Source organism: Canis lupus, chromosome 26 (assembly GCF_003254725.2).
Source record: "Canis lupus dingo isolate Sandy chromosome 26, ASM325472v2, whole genome shotgun sequence".
Taxonomy (NCBI): Eukaryota; Metazoa; Chordata; class Mammalia; order Carnivora; family Canidae; genus Canis; species Canis lupus.
In genome coordinates, this window is record NC_064268.1 from 27,351,984 (window position 1) to 27,376,228 (window position 24,245).

The following is a 24,245-nucleotide window of genomic DNA, read 5'->3' on the forward strand; positions in this document are numbered from 1 at the left end:
TGCTATGTGTTCTACACTCTTCCAAATGCTTTATGATGTGAATTCATTTAATCCTCACAACAGCTCTATTGGTATCAGGTACTATTCTTACCACTAGTTTTCACATGTGGCAGCTGAGGCCGAGAAAGATTAAGCAACTTGCTGAGGGTCATATAATGAAGAAGTGGTAAAATGGGATTTGAACCTGGGCAGTGTGGCTTCAGGCACCATCAGAGTATGTAGTTGGCATGTGTCAGCCTCCACTACCTAACATATCACTTCAAAGCTTAGTGGTTTAGAACAGAAATTTTCACATTTCTGTGTTGACTAGGCAGTTCTTTGCTGACTTTGTGTGGGCTCACTCTTGCAGCTGCACTTAGCCATAGGGTGGACTGGGGGCTGGGCTCAGCAGGGATGGCTGGGCCACTCTCTCCATGTGGTTCGTTCGTGGTGTGGTGTCTCAAGCTCCAACCACGTCATAATGCTAGTCCAGATTCAGAGTGGAAAGGTTCTGCAGAAGGTTCAATATGGGCCATTTTTCTAGCAGTCTAGCACAAGGGCATTGCTGGTCCATTTCAACAAATCTCTGAGGTCGCTTTTCTGGTCACTATGGAAATGGAGACCACAACAAGACAGAAGGCTATTGCTCTGTCGTGCTCATGAGGCCCTCTCACTGTGCCCTTGTTGGTCAGGTGCTTTTGGAAACAGTGGCTGTGGTAGAGTTTTTCCATGTAAGTGAGAGTAGCCAAAGAAAAAATGGCCTTAAACCTAGTACTCTTTGATACAGGGTAGTCTTGGCCACACCTCTTCCCTAAAACTAAAATAGGGTTTGGGGGCATTTTATTTTTCAGTGGAGATTTTTGTGCTTTGTTAACTAGTGGCCATGTATTTTACAAGTGAATCTGTTGGGGTTTTTTGTGTTTTGTTTAACCTTTTTTTTTTTTTTTTTTTTTTACTTTTTAACTTTTTCCTGTGTGCAGTTTAGGGTAAAAGTACAGTCCTTCTGCATTTGTAATTTACAAATCAATGGTTCTGCATTTGCATGTGTATAGAAGGTGTTTAATGCTCTTAATTTACAAGGAAGGCAAGGGAATTCCAATCCCACTATAGATTTAATGCTTTTTATAGGCTCACTATTAATCAAATTTTTCTGTAGACCCCAAGATGTAAAATATAAACTTCAAATAAGGTGAAATTTCTTTAAGTGGTATTTGTTGGTTAAGTTTAATATTCAAAGCATGACTTTGTATATCTTTGTAAAGATAGTAGATGAAAAATCTCATCTAACTTGAAAAAAGTTAACAATTATAAGTCACATTCAGTAGCTTTTTAGTACTTGGTTAGTTAGCACAATGCTTCTCAAACCTAATTGTGCATAAAAACCATGTGGGAGAGGTTTTAAACACATGGATTCCCAGGCTTCATCCTAGTGAACGAGAATCTCTAGGGAATAGGGCCTAAGATTGGGATTGTTAGTTTTTCAAAACTCCCTGAGTGGGAATTCTACTGCTGGTGGTGAGGGAGTGACAGGCTGGATTACCCTGCCACCTCAGGCAGCTCAAACACTGGCCAAATTATAGGAAGCAATTATATTCAGACATGTACAACAGGCAGTAGGAGACAGTGGTTTTTGAATAAAAGTTTAAAAATGGAGAAAGTCGGGGATCCCTGGGTGGCGCAGCGGTTTAGCGCCTGCCTTTGGCCCAGGGCGCGATCCTGGAGACCCGGGATCGAATCCCACGTCGGGCTCCTGGTGCATGGAGTCTGCTTCTCCCTCTGCCTATGTCTCTGCCTCTCTCTCTCTCTGTGACTATCATAAATAAAAATAAAAATTAAAAAAAAAAAAATGGAGAAAGTCCTGCTGGGCTCTTACTTTTCCTGTTGGGAGGTTCCACATGGTGGTGCAGTAGGGGATGAAGCTAGATGGGGCCAGGAAGGGGGAACTAGATGGGTCTGAAGAGACACAGATCATTGTTCAGGAAGAATGAGAGTGCTAGAACCTTCAGGGCAGAGGACCTGGGAGGAGGAAACTACACACAGGAAGGGCCTCCGCAAAGGCATCCCTGTGAGTCTTTGCTTGAATGCCAGTCTGCACGGGCACAGGGTGAACCCCCACAAGGCTAAGTCAGAACAGTTTCTCAGGAAAGAAGAATTACCAGGGAGCTGTTAGGTAAACACTTCCTCCCATAGTTGGTACAGGGCAGGGAATCATTTGAGTTCCTGCTGGTCACCATGGAGAAATCTTGGAATACTTGGAGTATTCCTTTGAGACCCCTTAGGGCCACACTATAAAGTAGAACTGCATTGCAGCTCACAGGTAAATAGATGCTAGACCTGCCCTAAAAGACCTTAAAAATTAACCTCCAAAGGGCCAAGGAGATCCATAAGTAACTGGGGTACTCAGCCTCTGAAATGCTTCTCAGTGACTTTCACTTCCTAGAAGTCACACTCTTATGGAATCCACTCCTCTTGAGTGTTGGCTGGACTTTGTGATTCACTTCTGATGAAAATAGAGTATGGGAAAAGGGGTGGAATGTCACCAGGTAGGGTTATAAAAAGATTAGCTTCTGTCTTGAGGATTCTTCTTGCTCTCTCTTAGATCTAGTCACTCCAGTGAACAATTGAAAATCAAAATAATTAGCAGTATATTTAATAAAATGCTATGCAATATCTGTATAACGGAAAGTATAAAATATTGCTGAGAGAAATTAAGTAATAAATGGAGAGATATATTTATGGACTGGAAGACTCAATATTATTATCTTACAGCTCTCCCTCACATTGATCTGTAGATTCAACACAATCCCAGTGACAGTCTTGCATGCTATTTTGTAGAAATTGATAATACAATTTTAAATTTGTGTAGAAATGCAAAGGATCCTGAATATCCGAAGCATTGGGGGATACAAAAGGAAACAACTTTGGAGGATGTATACTACCCGATTTAGGCACTTAGAGTAATCAAGGCAGTAGGGTAATGACTAAGTTTATTTATTTGTTTGTTTATATGAAATCTTCATTAAGCTGATAAACTCCCTATCCCACAAATAGCCAGAGTACCAGCAGCTGCACTTACTGATGTAAGTTTCAATGTAGACATCATACCAGTGGATTATATAGAAAATCCAGAAAATAGGTAAATGGATTTTCAGTAGAGGTGCCAGGGTAATTCAATGGGAGAGAGGTTGCCTTTCCAGCAAAGGATTCTGGAATAGCTAGAATCCATATGGAAAAAAAAAAATAACGGTTGAGGTAACCACAACTGTTATGTAATGGCATTTATAAAAATTAATTGTAGACCTACATGGGAAAGCTGAAATTACAGAACTTCTAGATGAAAACATTAGAGAAAATCATTCAAGAAGGCCAAGATTTCTATTTAGGACACAAAAAAAAAGGAGCCATGAAAGAAAATTAATAAATGGGCATCAAATTTGAAACTTCTCTGAGAGACATTAAGAAAATGAAAGATAAGTTCTAGACTCAGAAGAATGTAATCACAGTACACTTATCTGTCAAAACACTGTATTCCAAGAAGATGTCTTCAACTTGATTGAAGACAAACCAATAAATAGTGAACAAAAAGATTTTTAAAGTTTTTCTCTTTTTTTTTAAGATTTTTTTTTTTTACTTATCTGTTTGAGGGAAAATAAGAGAGCACAAGCAGGGGGAGGGGCAGAGAGAGAGAGAGAGAGGGAGAGGGAGAAGCAGGCTCCCCGATGAGAAGGGCGACCCCCTCGTGATGTGGGATTCAATCCCAGGACCCTGGGATCATGACCCCAGCTGAAGGCAGACACTTAACTGACTGAGCCACCCCGGCATCCCTAAAAGTCCCTTCCTAGGAGAAGATGCACAAATGGCCAGTAAACACATGAAAAGATGTTCAACATCATTAGTTGCTGGGGAAGGAAAAATTAGATTCACAGTAAGATCCCACTATGTACCTTTTAGGATGGCTAAAATTAAAGGCAGTCTTTAAGTGTTGGTAAGGATATGAAGAGGCTGAACCTTGCACTTTTCTGCTGGGAATATGAAATGAGTAGTTAGAGGTTGACTAGATAAAAAAGGGCTAGGGAAAAGCCGGGAAAATAAGCGTGACAGAAAGGACAGTGATGGTAAACACCATGGTCTGTGTGGAAGTGAATAGTTTAGTGGTATTTGAGCATTACACAGAGGTGGCAGGAGATGAAACCAAGGAACTGAGAGATTTTAAGTATTTGTGGCAGATACTTGTGGCTGCACGCAGAGGATGCATGTATCCGACCGGAGATGAGGAAGCCAGTGGCAAAGCCATCGTAGTGGCACTGAATTAGATGATATGTTTTACTGGGTCCCTTTTAGTAGGAACACTTCCATATTTCGCCAGTTGGTGCATAAGAGTTAAGAATTCTCTTTTTTTTCAAATTATTTTCTTTTCTATTCTTTTCTTTTTTCTTTCTCACAGACAGAGAGCACAAGCAGGCAGAGTGGCAGGCAGAGGGAGAGGGGGAAACAGGCTCCCCACTGAGCAGGGAGCCCAAGGCAGGGCTTGATCCCAGGACCCCTGAGATCATGACCCGAGCCAAAGGCAGATGCTCAACTGACTGAGCCACCCAGGTGCCCCAAGAATTCTCTTTAAACAAAATAATGAGATCACACTCAGAATACCAGTGGTTGCCAGGGGTCAGTGCTCTGGAATTGGGAAAGGGGGGGAAGGTATAATTATTAAAGGGCCATCCTTGTTCTGTGTCTTGACTGTATCAGTGTCAGTATCCTAGTTGTGATAGTGTGGTATAAACGTTACCATTGGGGAGAACTGAGTAATGGGCACAGGGGGATATTTCTGTATGAATTTTTAAAATAGTATATTGATCACATTATATCCGTGTGTGTGTGTGTGTGTCTGTGTGTGTGTGTTTTAGTCTTACTATAATAGTATGGAAAGAATGATGCAGATTCATAACTAAATATTACTCTCTGCAACACTGACTTTATTTGTGGGTCCCAGCTCTAGATTTATCCTAACATTGACACTGTGTATCTTATGATTTCAGAGACATTCCATAAGTGGACCAATATCTACATCCAAACCTCTGACAGCGCTGTCAGATAAGAGACCAAACTATGGGGAGATCCCTGTTCAAGGTATACCTCATATGTCACAGTATTTCACTTCTGCTTTTAATTTTTTGAATCTTCTGGCTTTTTTTACTAACTAAATTGTGATTTTCTTTGTTCTTGACATGACTTCAGCTGATCTGATATACATCTTTATCAGAAGCTTACTAATAATATGTCTTCTTTGCAGATAGGGAGTTAGTTATTGAATGCATCTTGGAAGACAGCTTTCTCATACTATTATGATAGGTAGTGGAGAGTGCACGCCATTACTAGGCACTTTATTTTCATAGTTCTTCGTGGGATATGTACTGTTATCCACATCTTATAGATACTAAAAATGAGATTTTAGAAAGTTAAATAAAATAGTTAATGAGCAGTAGACCCAAGCAGCCTGACTCCAAAACCCATTCTTTTAACCTCTGTGCTCTGTCCATAAGAGGACACTGGAACTCTGAAACACAAAGTCCGGATGAGGTCCATTCTTTTACGTACTTATAAAAGGGGCTTGGCCGTTTTCACACAGCTTTTATGGTAGAGCCAGCCAGCACCAGAACCCATGTCTCCTCCCTTTCAAGGTCAGAGTTCCTTCTCTGACTCCATATTGCCTCTTCCTGCATGGTGCTGAAGTACACTAGAAAAATGGTTTGTGGCATTGGGGCATGGTGCTGTGAAGTGCACGCTTAATTTGGGGTAGGTGTGGACGTGGTTAACAGAAATGTATGCCCCTCAGGAGCCTGGGGCTCCTCTCAGTTGGTGTAGACTGGTCACCTCCTTGTGTTGCTCTGTGCATTTTCTTGGTTATGGCAGTTAGCCTTGATGCATGTGACTGCAAGGTTTTAGCAGGTATGGGGAAGAAATAAGCAGACTTATGAGAATTAGTCCCTTAAATAACCTAGAGGATGTTCTGTGGGCTCCAGGGAGCACCTGTGTAAGAGGTATTCAGTTTGGCGGTGGGACTGGCCCCTTACCTGCCATTCACAGGTATACCTCATACTCAGATGAGTGCACACATTGAGGGATAATGGTACACAAGACAGTGCTGCTGCTACCTTCCCTGCACAAGGGCTTGCCTTCCACCCCTACTTCTTGGTTCTAGAACATTCGTCATTCATGACTTGAGGTCTTTTCTCCCCTCAGAAGGTGCTCTTGTTAAAGGAAAAAATAGTGGAAGGTGTCAAGTCTCTCTTTAAATCTTGACTGCATTCCCTCTCTTGCTTCCCAGATGGATCCATTAAGGATTATGTATGTGTCAAGTGTGTATATCACTGACCTCGTACGTCCTGTCCCCTGAGACTGTCTCCTCGCCTGTGAATTGGAAATATTCACAAACTTCTTAAATCCCTCTCTTCCCAGGTCTTAAACCCTGCAGTCAGACTCTTACCCCCACCATTCCACCCAGAGATGCTTCTGATGGAGGTTATCAGTGATGTTGTGCGCTAATCTAGCTCTCAGTCCTTGTCTGCTGTGAACTATAGGCAGCATGTGGCCCTGTTGAACACTCCCTCTTCTGGGATGTTCATCTCGATTGCCACAAAGCCACACTCTGTGTATTCTCCATCCCTCCCTGGCTGTTCCTCCATCTCCTGTGCTTGATCCCCCTTCCTGACCTGTAAATGGTGGTGTACCTCTGAGCTCAGTCCCAGGACCTCCCTTCTCTGTCTGCACTCACTCTGTTACTATATTCTTTCTCATGGCTTTAACTGTTATTGCCAAACTGATATCTCTAGCCTCTTTCTCTCCTGTAGACTCATATACACAGTGGCCTACTCGACAGCTCCATCTGGATGTCAAATAATCTCAGACTGAGTGTGTCCAGAAGATTTCTGCATTTTCTAATCTTGTCCTACCTGTAATTTCTCTTCTCCATCTCAGTTAATGGCAGTTTTATCTTCCAGAAACCTTGGAATCATCCTAAACTCCCTTCTTTATCTTAGACCTTATACTGCAAATTTTGGGGTTTTTTTTCCCCATGATCAAGTCAGAGAGTGTGTGTGTGTGTGTGTGTGTGTGTGTGTGTGTGTGTGAGAGAGAGAGAGAGAGAGAGAGAGAGATAAGTAGGCTCCATGCCCAGCGTGGAGCCTAACATAGGACCTGAACCCATGACCCTGAGATTAGGACTTGAGCTGAGATCAAGAGTCAGATGCTTTTTTTTTTTTTTTTTAATTTTTATTTATTTATGATAGTCACAGAGAGAGAGAGAGAGAGGGGCAGAGACACAGGCAGAGGGAGAAGCAGGCTCCATGCACCGGGAGCCTGACGTGGGATTCAATCCCGGGTCTCCAGAATCGCGCCCTGGGCCAAAGGCAGGCGCCAAACCCCTGCGCCACCCAGGGATCCCAAGAGTCAGATGCTTAACTGACTGAGCCACCCAGGCACCCCAATCAAATCAATTTTTTAGTTGAAATGTAAACAGCATGTAACATTATATTAATTCCAGGCACACAACACAATGATCCACATTTTTATACATGTTGCAAAATTATCACCACAAAAAGTATAGTTACCATCTGTCAGTTCACAAAGTTACAGAACTCTTTTGTTATTCAAGAAACTTCATTGGCTCTTCATCCAGAGTCCAAACATTGCTCTTCCCTCTGCCACCACCTCCTTGGTCAAGACACCATCATCTCTCACCTGGTTTCTGCCAAAAGATTCCTAACCCCTCTCACGATCTATTAACCCTACAGTCACCATAATCCTGAAAAATAGAAGTTGGAACACTTCATTCTATTCAAACCTTCCCCCAGCTCCCTGTTTCTCTCAGAGGAAAAGCTAGAGTTCTCTTAGTGGCCTGCAGCCCTCCCAGCATGGCCTTGGTTACCTCTCTGGCCTCCTCATGTTTCTGTCCTGGTCACTCTGCCGAGCCACACAGGCTTCCTTATGTTCCCTGGGCATTCTGGCACTCTCTCAACCAGGGAGCCTTGCACTGGTGCTTCTTCTGCTGGAGTTCTCTGCCACATGTCCACACGGCTCACTCTGGCCCTCCTTCAAGGCTCTGCTCTCGTCCCCCTTGGCTGGTGAGTGCCATAGTTAAAATTGTCAACCAACTCTCCCCCCATGCCCCTTTCCTGGACCCCTCTCCCCTTTAAAAAACTTTAACTAAGTACTTATCCCTTGGGGGATACTACATAGTTTACTTGTCTATAACGTTTATTGTCTGCCTCCCTAGTCAATGAATTCAGGGATTTATGTCTATCTGATTCACTGAGGTATCTTAGCACCTGTCGTCATGCTGGGCTCTTGATAATAAATTATGAGATGAGTGAATGAAATGCAAGTTAAAGCATGTAAAGGGCTTAGCACAGATTTTAGTCCACCGTAAATGCTCACTGTTAGATTTTATTACTGTTAATATAAGAAGTGTGAACTTCTTAGTAGCACAAGTAGCAGAGAAAGATGGCTCTCTATTGTCCAAACACAAGATTTTAGTTCATTGCAAGGCCACCAAGGTGTTTAGGATTTTGCTTAGCTGCTGACAAGTGGTTGTGAGAAAGCATCATCACTCATTACGTTTTGGACATATTAAGGCTGTAGGCACTGAGGACAAAAATGGAAGCCAAGGAGTAACCCCACTCAGATGCCTATTGTGTGTTCCCCTGTTCTATCAAGTCAACCTTTTGATCTGCAGTCAGCACCAAGTACAGTTGGAGCCAGGATGCCATAGCCTTTGAGAGTATATATAACTTTGGGCCTGTGACAGCTCTGTGGGAGAGACCCCTGACTGGAGAGATCAGATAAAACTGAGTCCTCAGGCCCCAGTTGGCTTCTGAGGATGGTAAGGATGCCCCATGCTCCAGTGAGAAATGACTCCGAGCCTTCTCCCCTTTCAGTAGCTACCTTCCAGACTCTTCTTGATCGGCTTACAGCAGGACAAGGTTTACTGAGGAAAGTGAATACCAGCAGCGTTTCTCGAATTTACCTGTCGATAAGACTTAACTGAGTCATTTCTTAAAGTAGGGAATCCTGGGCTTCACCTCAGGTCTATTGCCAAAGACTCTAGGAAAGGGAGCTTAGAAACTTCATTTTCAGAAACATCCCAAGTAATTCTTTAAAAAGGACAAATTGGGGAAACTGGGCAAAGATTACTATTTAATTTTTTCTATTACCTTGGTTTCGTGGGTATGGATTGGAAGTGTGGAAGATCAGTGTGACAAGGTTTTTGACACAGTAAATGTTTTTTCTGGGGCTCTGCTGAATGAAACCTTTCCCTGGCTCCCCTTGTTTTCTTATCTGGTAATGTACCAAATGATAATGCTCTTGGGGGTGTGTTAATGCTGGTCTGCTTCTCCACTTCAGTCCATTATGCCTTCATGGGACTTAGCTGAAGCAGTGCAAATACAGGAGAGAGCAGGAAACACTTAAGTGAATTTTTGTCTGAGAATTTGTTGATAGTGTGATTTTTTATTTTAAACAGTCATTAGAGAAAGAAACAACTTATGTAACTAAGAACAACCAAGTGATTCTTGGTTGGAAAAAACCACCATGGTTATCTAAACTGTGAAAAGAGAGTAGGATTTTCAGGCCCTCTCTGAAAATGCTTCCTTGATTGTTTCTTTTACCATGGCGTTAATCAAAGAAGAGTCTATAATTTTTATTTTGAAAGTTACAGTGGCTTCATTACTGAAAATTTAAAAGGGGCTGCCTTTTGTTTTACACTTAAATTAGAGAATTTGGTGTTTTTTCCAGTTAAGTATATTATAATAGGCATAGGGGTTTTTTGTTCTATTTTAGCGTCATGCTTTATATGTCAGTTACAGGAAAATATTTCAGAGCAGAGAAATCTTATTATAAATGAACTGATCAGATGCTCTTTTGTTGGTATTATTGGCTTAGGGTCATGATTGTGCCACCTCAGTGACACTTTGTAGATAGGATATGAATTAGTTTTTTTGACCTAATAAACAGGAAAGGATAGATCTGCCTGCTAGCTACATGGATACAGGTGGTTGAAAAAGTCTTTACTGATCCCTTGCACAGTGTGATCTTATAGGGTCCAGAGTAGAGTGTTAAGCAGAGACCTCAGCTGAATGTTGCAGATGGTTGGTGAGCCTGGGTTTTTGCCCTGTTTTAGGGTGACTTTGTCCTGTGATGTGGCTCAGACACTTGGTTATCTGAGAAAGTTGATTAATTCAAGTGTATTTATGTTTTGTAAAGAAATTCATACTCTTGGGGCACCTGGGTGGCTCAGATGGGTAAGCCTCTGCCTTCAGCTCAGGTCATGATCATAGGGTCCTAGGATCGAGCCCCGAGTCAGGCTCCCTGCTCAGTGGGGAGTCTGCTTCTTCTTCTTCCCCTTTTCCCTCTGCCCTCTCTTCCTGCTTACCATCCCCCACACACACACCGAACTGCTCGTTCTTTCTCTCTCAAATAAATAAGTGAAATCTTTAAAAAAAATAAATTCATATTCTTATCATCTAAATTGTATTACTTGAGGCTAGAGATGTAAAAAGTTTTAAAAACACAGTATTTTGAAGACATTGGTTTATGGTAATATTAGGTGCGTATAATGTGATATAAAGAAGATTTCACTAGAAAGCCAAATCTTTGTTAAATGTTATAGCCTAAGTTAAGTAAAAGAAAAATAGCTTTCTATTTAATATTTAAAAAGTTTCACAGCAATTTTCATTCTCTAGAGGGTAGATCTAAGTCAAATTCCAGCCCAGCCCTAGATCCCACCCTAGTGGGGAAATTCCTAGGAGAAATTCAGATAGAAATCCTACTCTTTTGTATTTATAGTCTAATGAATGTCTACCCGTTCACTTCTAAACCTTCCCCTCTCCCTAACCCTTTCCTTTTTTTCTCTGTGGTTTTGATATTTGTCTTGATAAACTAGAGTATCTAAGCTCCTATTTTTTTCCCAACATACTATTACTGAAACTTTCAAACATACAGGAAAGTTGGAAGAAACTGTATGGTGGGTATCCACATCCTACTGTTTAGATTCTATAGCATTTTGCTGTATTTGAGTTAACCATGTTTATCCATCCCTCTATCCTTTCAGTCCATCTAGTTTTTTTAAATGCTTCTCAAGGTAAATCTCAGTTGATGCACTTGAGCATGCATTGCAATATTTATTTAAGGTGCTCTCTCAGTCTTTAAACTCTTGAGGTAAGTTCAGTCTTACAGAAGAGTTGCAAAAATATTAAAGTGCCCTCTTACACCTTTCCCTAGCTTCCCTTACATGAACATCCTACACAGCCATAGGGCAGGTACAAAAATAAGAAATCACAAACATTGTTAACATACCATTAACTGAACTACAGACATTGTTTGGATTTCACCAGGTTTTCTACTGATGTCTTTTTTAAATTCCAGGATCAAATCCTGGGCCCCACTTGGCTTTTAGTTGTCTTACTGCCTATTAAAGCCCCTACCGGTTTATCAGTCTCTGTCTTCGTGACTTTGACACTTTTGAAAAATACTGGCCAGTTACTTTTTTAGAATATCTCTCACTATGCGTTTTTGTGGTATTTTCCCTTGGTTGCATTGAGGTTATGGGCTGTTGGGAAAACAGCTGTGTCAGAAGTGAGGTGCCCTTCTCAGGTACCATAACAGGGGCACATGAGTCAATACATATTATTACAGGCCATGTTGGCCGTGATCACTTGGTTAAAATGATTGTCTACTAGTAATTAATAAATATCCTATTCCTCTTTACACTTTCTCTCACTGATTTTAGCATCTGTTTGTGTATTTTGCCTGCAGGAGTTATTACTGTGGTGTTCCGTACCAGTGATTTTCTGTTTTCTCATTCTTTCTGTGGGAAATTATTTATATTATTATACTTACTGTTTATTTATAACATTTATTTGTATTAGTATAAGCCCGTGGGTATTTATTTTATTCTTTGGGTTGTAATCTCTTACTCTTACTTTCTTTGTTGCTCAAATTATTCCAGCCTGGGAGCCATTTGGAACTCTTTCACATTTGACTCTTTGCTCTTTTGATGCACCCCCCTACCCTCCAAAAGCACTTTCTTACTTTTAGGTACCCACAAGGTGATCCAGATTTATTCTTTTTCCTGCACCAGATCTAGAATCAACCACTTCTCCAAGGAGCCTTGGTTACTTTTATTAGAGAATAGTATTTAGAAAACAAGATCTGAGTGCTAGATGCTCATTGCTCCTGAGGTTTCACTGCCTCCATTCCCTCTCTGGATAAAGCTAGGAAAACTTTGTATGTATACCAACGCATGCATACATACACACAAGTAAGTGTTATTTCTATATCTATGAAAACCCATGACTACGCAGATGCCTCTGACTCTAGGTCAGCACCAAAGGGTGCGTTCTGACCTTTTCCTGTTCCTTATTTGTATATTTTTTCTCCTGACAATGGAAAACCCGGCTCTCATTGTCTATAATATACTTATTTGTTGAACCTCCTATACATGCCTAGTAGTTTCAAAGTTGCTATACCATACCCCTGTGAAAAGCAGATCTAGGGAATACAGTGAGTACAATTCATTTTGTGTTTACCCTTAAAGTATCCTGTCAAAACACCTTTTTTCTACTTAAGTCAGCCCCCTTTTTCACTGCTCTTTCAGTATGGTTATATCGTGCTTTTGTAATACAATTAGATTAATTTTGTTCCGTCTGCATTTCATCCCCTCATCCCCCAATTCTGGTTGACTTTTTAAAAAAAATTTGTATCTTAGTAAAATTCATTGTGTTCTGTGCATTGTAGGGTGTTCAGCAGCCTCCCTGGCCTTTACCCACTAGATGGTAAGCACCTTACTGCCCCAGGTATGACAATGAAAAATGCCTGAAGACAATGGCATATTGGCAAATTTGCCTTCAGTTGAGAATCAGAGACGTGGTTCTCACAGTTTTATTTGTCTAATTTCAGCAGAAAGGTGGAAACTCTAAGCAGAGATCAAATAGGAAAGCCTAATTAATCTTGTATGTTTGTCTACTATTTCTATCAGAGGCTAACATATTCATCATAGACTTTATTTTTTTTTTTTTAATTTTTATTTATTTATGATAGTCACAGAGAGAGAGAGAGAGGCAGAGACAAAGGCAGAGGGAGAAGCAGGCTCCATGCACCGGGAGCCCGATGTGGGATTCGATCCCGGGTCTCCAGGATCGCGCCCTGGGCCAAAGGCAGGCGCCAAACCGCTGCGCCACCCAGGGATCCCTCATCATAGACTTTAAAGGCCCTATTAGTTCCACATCTCTGCCATGTCTGAGTCTGGTTTTATTGATTACTTTGTGCCTTGACATGGTGAACTCAATATACTGTTTTTTCCTTGCTTTTTGTGTATTTTGGACGTCTTTGTTGAAAGCTGAACATCTTGTAGAGAGTAGTAGATTGGTTTTATGTCTTGACATGGGCCCCTCCTTCCGGTAGGTGTTTAGTGTGGGATTTTGAGTTGATCTGTTCAGGAGCTGAGCTGGATTTCAGTTTATTAAGTTGCTCTCCTCCTTAGTGCCACAGCAGTTTATTAAGTTGCTCTGCTCCTTAGTGCACAGAAGACTTCCGACTGTTCCACTGATCCTTGTGTTTAGAGAGGGCTGGTGTTTGGAATGAGTGTTCTCAGTGTCCACTCCAAGTTCAGCTTTTGGCTGCCTTTACATATTGCATCTCAGGGAGCACCCTTTTCACACTCTTGCAACTCTTTCAGCTGAGATGTCTCATTTGCTTATTTAAGCATCTTTAAAATTCTCTTTTGCTCATTCATTCCAACATGGGTCATCTTTGGGTAGGTTTCTATTTGTTTTGACTCTGGGTTGCTTTTTTGTCTTTCTTTGTATGTCTACTAGTTTTGAATTGGATTCTGCCTGATGTGAATCACATGTTGTAGAGATTGTTTTCTGTTTTGTTCCTCTGCAGAAAATTGGTTTTTGATAGCCAGCAGTTACCTTGGCTCACCTCAAACTCCATCCCACCTCTTTTTCTTCATCTTAAATACCTGTTCAGTTATTTTGCCCTTAATTCAGCTCCTTGGAATCTGAGTGCTTGTAGTTTTCAGAGGTCAGTGAGAGATTTGGGCAGTCTATATACAGAATTTGTGATTCTTTCTGCTGTCACCCTACTCTTCTCCCTTTTCAACAGTTTTGGTTGTCCTGAGATCTGTCTTCTGCTTCTCAAAGCAGTAAAGCTGTAGGCTTCCTACCAGCCCCCCTGTATGGCCTTACCCGGAGCCTGTACTCATGCCTATAGCCATAATCTGGGAAATTACCTGTGTTCTTTCATTCTTCCCAGTGTTTACTCTTTTCCTTTTCTGCCTGCTTTTGGATTCTCTTCAGTGCCTTGAAGTGGTTGATTTTTTATTTTTTTCAGATTTTATACTCGTTTTTGGCAGGAGCATCCATCCATTTGGAACTAGTCTGAGGAGAAGTTGGCTCTTTAGGCTCCTATTTTATTTTATTTTATTTTATTTTATTTTATTTATTTTTTAGGCTCCTATTTTAAAGCCCACTATTTTGCCTTTAAATTTGTTTTGGGAAATAATAAAGGGACAACTGCTTGTACCTGTTTATGTATGTGATTTCTAAAATAAGAGAGAATTAAATAGCAGACCCAGTATGCTTCTGTTACTGCTGCCTGTCTGTCAGAGGTGAGCAGAACATCTCTGTAGGTTTATCCCTTTCTCTGAGGCCTTGATCTTGTCCCCATAGGCTGTCACAGATGGTGTTAGCCTCGGGCTATGATCCCCTTCTCCTAGATCTTCAACTTTACCCTGTCTACTGGCTCTCTCCCACTGTCATTTAAAAATGCTCACATCTGGGGCACCTGGGTGGCTCAGTTGGTTAAACTTATGCCTTCGGCTGAGGTCGTGATCCCAGGGTCGTGGTATGAGCCTGGGGAGTCTGCTTCTCCTTCTGACCCTCTTGCTTGTGCTCTTTCTCTGTCAAATAAATGGATAAAATCTTTTTAAACAATACTCACATCTCTGCTAGGTTAAGAAAAAGAATTCTCTCCCTTCCTTACCTCCTGCAACTACTGTATTCTTTCTTACTCTTGTGCAACTTGTCTCCTTCCTCTCTGATGCTAGCTCCTCAACATGTTTTCACCTTACTTTTGTCCCCACCAGTGTATGAAATTGCTCTAATCAAGGTTACCATAGCCTCCATGTCATCAAGTTCATTCTCACCCCATCAGCTACATGCTGATAATTTCCAAAATACCACATCCCCTCTGACTTTTCTTCTGAACCTCTTGTAATTGCTTGCTCTGCGTCTTCCCCTGCATATCTCAAAGGGTTCTCAAATTCAGCTTGTTCTCATCTCTCTTTTCCCATAATACTCTTTGCCTTTCTTATCATTGTACCTGGCACCTCTTTCTTTGTCACTTTCATATCTCATTGGTCAGCAAGTCTGTTAATTCTGCTTCATCAAAGAGCCCTTGAACCTGTTTACTTCTCTCCATCCCCCCCTGGTACCACCCAAACCCAAAGCCTTCCTCACCTCTCCTCTGTACAGGCTAACATACCATCTTTCATGCAGTGTGGCTTCTTTACTCCACTGCAGGCAGCCACAAAGATGCTCCCCTAATAAAACCTTCATTGGCTCCCCATTGCCCACAGGGTACAGTCCAAACTCCTTAATTTGGCCTGCATTGCCTGCATACTTTCCTTTGCCTGCTCTGATCCTCCCAGCCTGCCTTTACTGCCTCATCTGCTGCTCTTTTCCCCTATCCTCTGAACATTGATGCCCTGGAGTTGTTCTGGTGTGTGCTGAGCACTTAGCTGGGAACACACTCTCCCCTCCAACCTCTCCTTTGCCTGTGTAAAAGCTATTAATTACCCTTCCCATCTGAACCAAGATGTCATTTCCTGAGGAGGCTTTTCCGGACCTCTCCCCAAGAGCAGGTCACGTCCCCTGTTGTGTTTCCAGAGCCCCATGCACTTGTTCTTTCCTAGCATCCCTCACTTGTAATGATTTTTTTTTTTTTTTAATGCCTGGTTTCTGCTCTAGATTGTAAGTTCCATAAGGGTAAGTTTCTTGCCTCCTTCCTCTGACCTTTTCACCAAGCCCAGTGCCTAGCGAGTAGTGGACGGCCAAATGATATTTGTTTAGTGAATGGATTAAAGACAAGAAAAGCTCCATATGGCAGTAGAATAGACTTTGTTACTATAAAATAAAATCTCTCCTGCTTGCCACATTTGTTTTCACTTTCTTTATTTGCTGTGTTCTTTGGGAAATGAAGATTTTAGGGAAATGACTAGGTGCATAATTGTAAAATGGAAATTTTGATTAAAAATGTTGACTTCTGTTTCCTACTATTTCCATGTTCTACTAATTTTGTTTTGTCTGTCAGACTTTGTGCATAATATGCTCTTCCTGTGAGGATGAATGCCAATTGCTCACGGGGTTCACAATTCTGATTGGTGCTTGCTTATGGGCTCTTCACACAGAGGTGATGTTTGTTCATGTTTGGAAAGATGTAGTGAATCTAGGCTGTGTAAATCCTATCTTCCTTAAGAAAATAAGTTCATCCTTCCCAAAGTTGTGTGTAATGACAACCAAATGTTCTTCATATACTTAGAAAATAGATTTTGGAATAATAAATGCTTGAAATCTATCCTTGAAAGATGTCATATGCCATTATTTTTGACATCATGATATTTGAGAGGAGCTATTTTTTAAATTAGTTCTTAAAAAGAAGTGGTGAATGACCTATTAACATATGTTTGCTGTGGGGCCACTCTTGGTCAGTGAGGCTAATAGTCTTCAGTAAATTTAAGAGATGGTTTTTTTCCCTCAGGCTAATCACACATCCTTAGCACATGGCAACCAGGCAAAGCACATCTAGTCCATCTGTCCTAGTGCTTGGCCTTGTTAGACTTGGAGCCCTAGGAACCTAGACCAGAAGGGTGATGAAGGTAGCCGGCCTACAGAGGGTATGGAAGAGGAGGATAGGAAGCAGGGGAGCAGCTTGTGCCAATGAGTGAGGAACTCCAGAAACTACCAAGGAAGGCTGCTTATGTCTAGAGAGCATGGGAAGAGTGGAAGAGAGCACAGCTGCAATTTGGGCAGTAGAGGCAGTACCTATCTGTGTCCTTCCCTCACTCACAGAACCATCTGGGGTTTCCTTGTTGCCTCAGACCAAAGTCCACATACCAGGTAACCAAGGCTCTTGTTAGCCTCATCTGCCCTTCAGAGTCCCTTTTCCTGCCACCCTCTCTGATTTCCATATGGCCCAAGTTGAGGCTACACTAGCATTTTATTGTTTTGTAACTCAGCTTATACGTTTGTTTGTTGTTGTCTAGCCCTGAAATACCATTCCCACTCCTCTCTACTAGTAAAGCCCAGCTTAACATCATGTTGAAGGCCTCCCTGCTGCCTGAAAGCCATATGAATGGCTTCACACGCTGCGGTTTGATAATCCTTGTCATTCTTATTCTAATTGTCCTTTCCTGATTTTCTCTGGTGGTGTATATGTATGGCTTCCCCACTGTTGGTAGGCACAGAAGGGCAAGGCTTTGATTTAGTTTGTACTTTTAGATCAACATACAGTAGGGGATCTTGAATTTTGGTTTTAAATTGTGTCAAAAAGTAGCAGTTGGTGATTTAGAAACATTCATCTATGTCAAATATCATCTCCAGAATCGGAACATAAATGAAATGTTTTCCCACAGTCCTTGTCTACAGAAGCTCTTTTGTAGATGTGGACTCTGTGGGGAATTGTTAAGAGTACCCTGGACTGAGAAAGAAGGATGAGCCTAGGAGGGGGAAGGAGGAAGAGGAGAAGAGCTCACTTTCTTGCTACCTTTGTTACTTTGGTTCAGTGTCTCTCTTTTTTTTTTTTTGACCATTTTGTGCAGAGCATCTATTACGAACCTCTTCAACCAGCCGACCTGCTTCTCTGCCAAGAGTACCTGCCATGGAAAGTGCCAAGACCATCTCAGGTGATGACTTTTTATCTGGAATTTCCTTTAGAAAAACTCTTCCAGAAGTTTTAGTAATGGTACCAAACACTTCCTGTCTGTCTATCTATCTATCTATTTTAAAGGTTTTATTTATTTATTCATGAGGGACACACAGAGAGAGGCAGAGACATAGAGAGAGAAGCAGGCTGCCTGCAGGGAGCCTGCTGCAGAACTTGATCCAGGACGCCAGGATCATGACCTGAGCCGAAGGCAGATCATCAACCACTGAGCCACCCAGCATCCCCAAACACATTCTCTTTAGACTTACTTAATTTTTCTTCCCTCTTTAGCTCTTGAGTTGATTATTTTTCTTTTTTTTTAAGATTGATTTATTTTTATTTCAGAGAGAGAGTATGCATGAGCGAGGAGTGGGGAGGGGCAGAGAGAGAAACTCAAGCAGACTCTCCGCTGAGCAGGCCTGGCATGGGGATCCATCTCACAACCGTGAGATCATTACCTGAGCTGAAATCAAGTGTTAGACGCTTAACCAACTGAGCCACCTGGGTGCCCCTTGAGTTGATTATTTTTCACTCTGAATTTCCTCTGCTATATCTTCTAGATTCTATAGAAATCACACTCAGGGTATGTACAGTTCAGTGCATATCCCAACTGCTGTACCTTTTTTACAGTTTTCTTAGTGAAAGAAATAAATCCTTTCAAGGTTACCAGTATGATAAAGAAAATGTTAGTTTTTCCTGCTGTATGATAATTTCTGCTCATTTTGGAATCTGCTGAAGAAAATGTCTCAAGAACTCAATTTAAAAGTGTTTTATAAAAGTAAATGTTTTTCTGCATTTATACAAAATGCATAATGACTATTTCTCACAATCAGTGTCTCGACGAAGTAGTGAAGAGATGAAACGAGACATCTCTGCACCTGAAGGAGCATCACCGGCCTCTCTTATGGCTATGGGAACTACATCTCCACAGCTTTCCCTGTCCTCTTCTCCCACGGCATCTGTTACCCCTACCACCCGAAGTCGGATAAGGTAGCGAACAGTTAATACTGATGCATTTCATGCTTACCTCTCTTGGCCTTTGGAGATTAATGATCAGGTTGTAAATAATGGCAATCAAGCACTGATTTTTCTTTTCTTTGTGTTATTAAATGTTTTATTCTTCTTTGCCCAGAATTGGGTAAGATGGTATAATAAAAAGCAAGGTAACAGGAAAAGGTGATTCATTTCCCCAAAAGTAAGTTTTGTAGAATCAGAATACTGGGCTTGGGTGGAGGGTTAGGGAAGGCTTCTGAGAGGAGTGGTGTCTGGGTGGGGAGGATGGGTTGGCGATTGGAGCCAAAGTACAGAAGGGTGAGTAACTGAGGGTTGGGGGAGCTGTGGATAGGTGGTACTGCAAATGCAAATGCACAAAGGATGGGTACAGAAGGCCAGAGAAAGGTGTGGACCTACCACATCCAGGGGCTGCGGAAGAAAAGATTGACAGTAGGGTATAACTAGGCATAGAACGATTTAAGTCACTTGGATATGGTAGTAGCTATGAAGTGGGATTAGTAAATCAACATGAGAAGGTGATTCAAGGATTCTTCTGTTGTGGACAAAAGTTTGGGAACACAACTAAAATAATGTGATGTTCCTGGACAAAGATACCAAGTCTGGATCTTTTTTTTTTTTTTTTTTTAAGATTTTATTTATTTATTCATAGAGATACAGAGAGAGAGAGTAGCAGAGACACAGGCAGAGGGAGAAGCAGGCTCCATGCAGGGAGCCTCTTGTGGGACTCAATCCCGGGTCTCCAGGATCATGCCCTGGGCTGCAGGCGGCGCTAAACTGCTGCGCCACCGGGGCTGCCCCCAAGTCTGGATCCTGATGATAGCAGTGGAAATGGTGAAGGGAGCGTGAGACTCAGGAGCCTTTTCAAAGGGAGAGATGATTGATTTTGGCAATAGATTTCTAGAAAAGGAATGAAAGAAGAACTACCAAAGGGGACTCTAATTGTTTTAGACTGGAAACTGAGAACATGACGCCACATTGATCACTGGTAAACAATATCTGAAAATGTAATAGTACATTTTATTCATATTTCTCATATGTCAGAAGTCATTTGGGACAAAGAAGTCATTATCATTTAGAGGGAAAAAAACATTTAAGAAACACAGCATATATTGTATATAGGGATGAGGAAAACTGTTGAGTTATACTGAGAAGAAGGAGGGATAGGAGTGAGTTTCAAAACTAATTTAGCTTTATATTGACTTAGAGGTATGAGGATAAAATGGAATAGTTGGCCTCTCAAACTCAAAATATATACTTACGTTTTGAGCCCTGCCTCTAGAGGCCCAGCCTCTTAGAAATAGTGGTCCCATAAACAGTGCACCATCAGAGCAAGTAGGTGTACAGTGATGAGGGTGGTTGTCGCTCTGCCCAGGCTGATGTAGGGAGAGCGCTCACTGTGCTTGTGTCTGTCCTGGGTGGTAGGCTACCTACAGTGTTCCTGTGGAAAGGGCACCCACTCTTCCTAGCTTCCCTACTCAGAAGCTTTGACTTCCAACAAGGCATCTCCTGGAAGGTGTCTTCATCTTACAATGAAAAAGTTATAAGAGATGACCTTCCAGCTCTGAGAGGCTCTTTTTCTGCTGCTTCCTATTATAGACCATAGAATTATTCTTTGATGCTTTTTAAGCTGTTTCTGTAAACAAACAGACCTGATGTGAGCCAGAGTAAACCGTTCACACTGATTATAGTAGTTTTAAGCATGATGGAGATTTATTTATTTATTTGGCTCGCTTTTTTGTGTTTGTTGACATATCTTAACTTTATGTTCATTCTCTTTTCCTACGTTCAGTGGTATTATAACAAACTTCTTTGAACTTTTAAACCAAAGCAGGTGTCCGGTGGGCTGGCATGCAAGCATTAAAGTATATTTCTTCAGGGCAGCAGTCTTAACTGTTTTTGGAAATTTTTGTATTTTATTTCTGGTTCTAAGATAAATCAAACTGGTGCTGCTTCAGTGCACCTCTCAATTGGAAAAGCTTCAATTCTAAGCTGTACTCTTTGATTTCCTAACTTTGAAGGGTGAATACAGATAGAATCAGTGCTAAAAATACTAAGCCACTTATAGCATAAGAACCTTTAGGTCAGTTATTGGACTAAGTTTATGGGGTGTGGGGTAAAATCTCTGCTTTGTTTATAAAGTAATCCCTAAAAAATACACCAAGCTTTCAAGGGCATGCCACTTGTCAATGAGCAGGTTATTTTAGAAGTACTCTCACTCCAGGTAATCTGAAGTACTTACCAACAGGAAGGATTTGGTTCAGGATATACAGGGTTATATACCTCCTTTGCATCAACACAAGTGATCACAAATCTTTTCTCTTTCATTGTCTCATCTAGAGCAAGATATTTGTTCTGCCTCTGAGGAAATTGAATAGTACCCAAAAGTACCCTAGAATTTTAAGAAATGAGTTATAAGTAACCATTTTGGGTTCGTCCGTCCTCCCTCCCTTCCTTCTTTTCTTTTTCTGTGGTATATCTATCTTATAGTAAAATCTGAAGTTCTTTGAGGGGGCAGGGCCCCTGTGTTTTCACTACCCATTGCCCAGTGTATAACTTAGCAATAAACACGTTTGAGATGTTTTATGGTTGTTTGTTGCCATCTGTGTCTTATCTGCCTTCCCCAGTTGTAAGCACCTTGAAGGTAGGAAGTATGCCTTATAACCCTTCCCCTTGCGTAATCTTGCCTTTTGTATTTATAGAAAGTGATTTGTTTTTTAAAAAGCGGAAATGAGGGATCCCTGGGTGGCGCAGCGGTTTGGCGCCTGCCTTTGGCCCAGGGCGCGATCCTGGAGACCCAGGATCGAATCCCACGTCAGGCTCCCGGTGCATGGAGCCTGCTTCTCCCTCTGCCTATCTGCTTCTCTCTCTCTCTCTCTGTGCGACTATCATAAATAAAATAAAAATTAAAAAAAAAAAAAAATAAAAAAAATAAAAAAAATAAAAAAAATAAAAAAATAAAAAGCGGAAATGAGGGCAGCCCTGTTAGCGCAGCGGTTTAGTGCTGCCTACAGCCTGGGGTGTGATCCTGGAGACCTGGGATTGAGTCCCATGTCGGGCTCCCTGCATGGAGCCTGCTTCTCCCTCTGCCTGTGTCTCTGCCTCTCTCTCTCGCTGTATCTCTCATGAATAAATAAATAAAATCTTAAAAAAAAAAAAAAGCGGAAATGATTGAGGACATAAAAGGAGACAAAAATGAGTAAAATAAAAAACTAAAGCATAAAGATCATGGAAGGGTAAGATACTGAGTGAAAGACAGCCATGACAGCTTTCAGATGCTGCTGTGTCAGGTTATCTTTCCTCCTTTTGAGCATTCTGGAATGTGTTCCATCAATTGTGGATGTGGATTCACTGTACTGAATCTTTGCCAGTTTCCATGTGGATAATAAGAGTCCCTCCCTTCAGATAGCAGAAACCCCCAACAGTGGTAGGTCTCTGAGGGCCCTGTAAAAATTGACAAGTAAAATCAAATGAATGAAAAGATACATCTTGCTATTAGATGCCTTACTGTGTGCAGTTATCCTATTCAAAAATGCAAACCAGCACTCTCCCTTGTGGGGTTTCTGGTTTATAATGGTGCTCAAATAAAGTATATTTTAACTTTCAGTTCCTTATTTTCACGTAGGGAAGAAAGGAAGGACCCTCTGTCAGCATTGGCGAGAGAATATGGAGGTTCGAAGAGGAATGCTTTGCTAAAGTGGTGTCAGAAGAAAACAGAAGGCTATCAGGTAATCAGTCATATCGGTTCCTTTGTCCCACTTGAGCAGTGGCCATACCAGGGCTCACATTAAATGGAAAATCCTGTACTGAATTTCAGGAATACATTCAACACAAAATCTATCCCAAACTTGGCCAAGTGTCACTTGGGTGGCATCAGTTTTTTACCTTTCCAGAGTAGCTAATCTTTCTAGTACTTTTATTCAGCTGTTCTATAATACTTTAATTAAGTCCTGTTAACTGCCTTCATTGAGGTCTCATCTGGACTAAGAGTGAAAATAGATTTATTTTACTTTAATATTTTCATTAATGGCTAAAATGATAAATTTTATATTATATATTTTATGTATATTTCACTGCAATAAAAAATTACACAGCAATAAAAAAGGTAAATGATCAGGATATAAGTAGATAGAAAATCAACAAGGACATGCAAGACTTGAACTTGATACTAGGTAGTATTTGTGTGCGTGTGTGTATGTGTGTATATAACTAATTAGACCTACCCAACCACAGCAGAGTAAAGATTCTTCTCAGGTGCACATAGAACATTACAGGATAGGATATATGTTGGGTCATAAAATGTCTCAATAAATTTGAACAAAGATAGAGATTAATCAAGTATCTTTTCTGACCACAGTGGAATAAAATTAGAAATGTATAACAGAAGGAAGATTCACAACTAAGTGGAAATTAAACACAATTAAATTCTAAATAACCAGTGGGCCAAAGAATAAATCACAAGAGGGGCACCTGGGTAGCTCAGTGGTTGAGCGTCTGCCTTTGGCTCAGAGGCATGATCCTGGGATCCTGGGATCCTGGGGTCGAGTCCCACATTGGGCTCCCCACAGGGTGCCGCCTCCTCCCTCTGCCTATGTCTCTGCCTCTCACTCCGTGTCTCTCATGAATAAATAAATAAAATCTTTAAAAAGAGAGAGCAAGAATAAGTCACAAGGGAAATAGAAAATAAGGAGAGTGAAAGTGAAGCACAACATACTGAAAATTACAGGAGGCACTGAGAGCAGCTCTCTGAGAGAAGTTTATAGCCATCTACCTTTAAAATGAAACATCTCAAATCAATAACCTGACCTTTCACTTTAAGAAAGTAGAAAAAGAGTAAACCAAACTGAAGCAATCAGAAGGAAAGACATAAGATTAGAGCGAACAAAACAGGCAAGAAGATTAATGAAACCAGAAATTGGTTATCTTAAAAAATCAACAAATTGACAAACCTTTAGCTAGATGGACAAAGGAAAAAGAGAGCTGGCTAAAAATCCGGAATAAAAGAGGGGATATCCCAAGTGACCTCACAGAAACAAGAAATATTTATTTACTTAGTAAATAATAGTAATCATAGGAATATTTAAAAGGAAATACTCTGATCAGCTGTACACTGACACATTGGGTAACCTAGATATGAAAGGACAAATTCTTAGAAACACATTGTCAAAAATCACTCAAGAAGAGGGTACCTGGGTGGCTCAGCTAATTGGGTGTCTGACTCAGTTTTGACTAAGGTCATGGTCTCAGAGTCCTGGGATCAAGCCTCATGTTGGGTTCTG

At 41.2% G+C, this 24,245-nt stretch overlaps 1 protein-coding gene across 7 annotated transcripts in view; it reads left to right on the forward strand.

Annotated features, from left to right (window-relative positions):
* The window catches only part of SPECC1L (sperm antigen with calponin homology and coiled-coil domains 1 like), a 132,783-nt gene that overhangs the window by 76,553 nt on the left and 31,985 nt on the right, over positions 1-24,245 (forward strand). For 6 of the 7 annotated variants that reach the window (XM_025474699.3, XM_049101919.1, XM_025474692.3 and 3 more), the window contains 4 exons: positions 5,013-5,103; positions 17,852-17,935; positions 18,789-18,945; positions 22,592-22,694. In XM_025474699.3, the coding sequence (XP_025330484.3) occupies positions 5,013-5,103; positions 17,852-17,935; positions 18,789-18,945; positions 22,592-22,694 (435 nt within the window). The remainder of the gene's footprint in view (positions 1-5,012; positions 5,104-17,851; positions 17,936-18,788; positions 18,946-22,591; positions 22,695-24,245) is intronic. The other variant, XM_049101921.1, reaches the window with a different exon arrangement.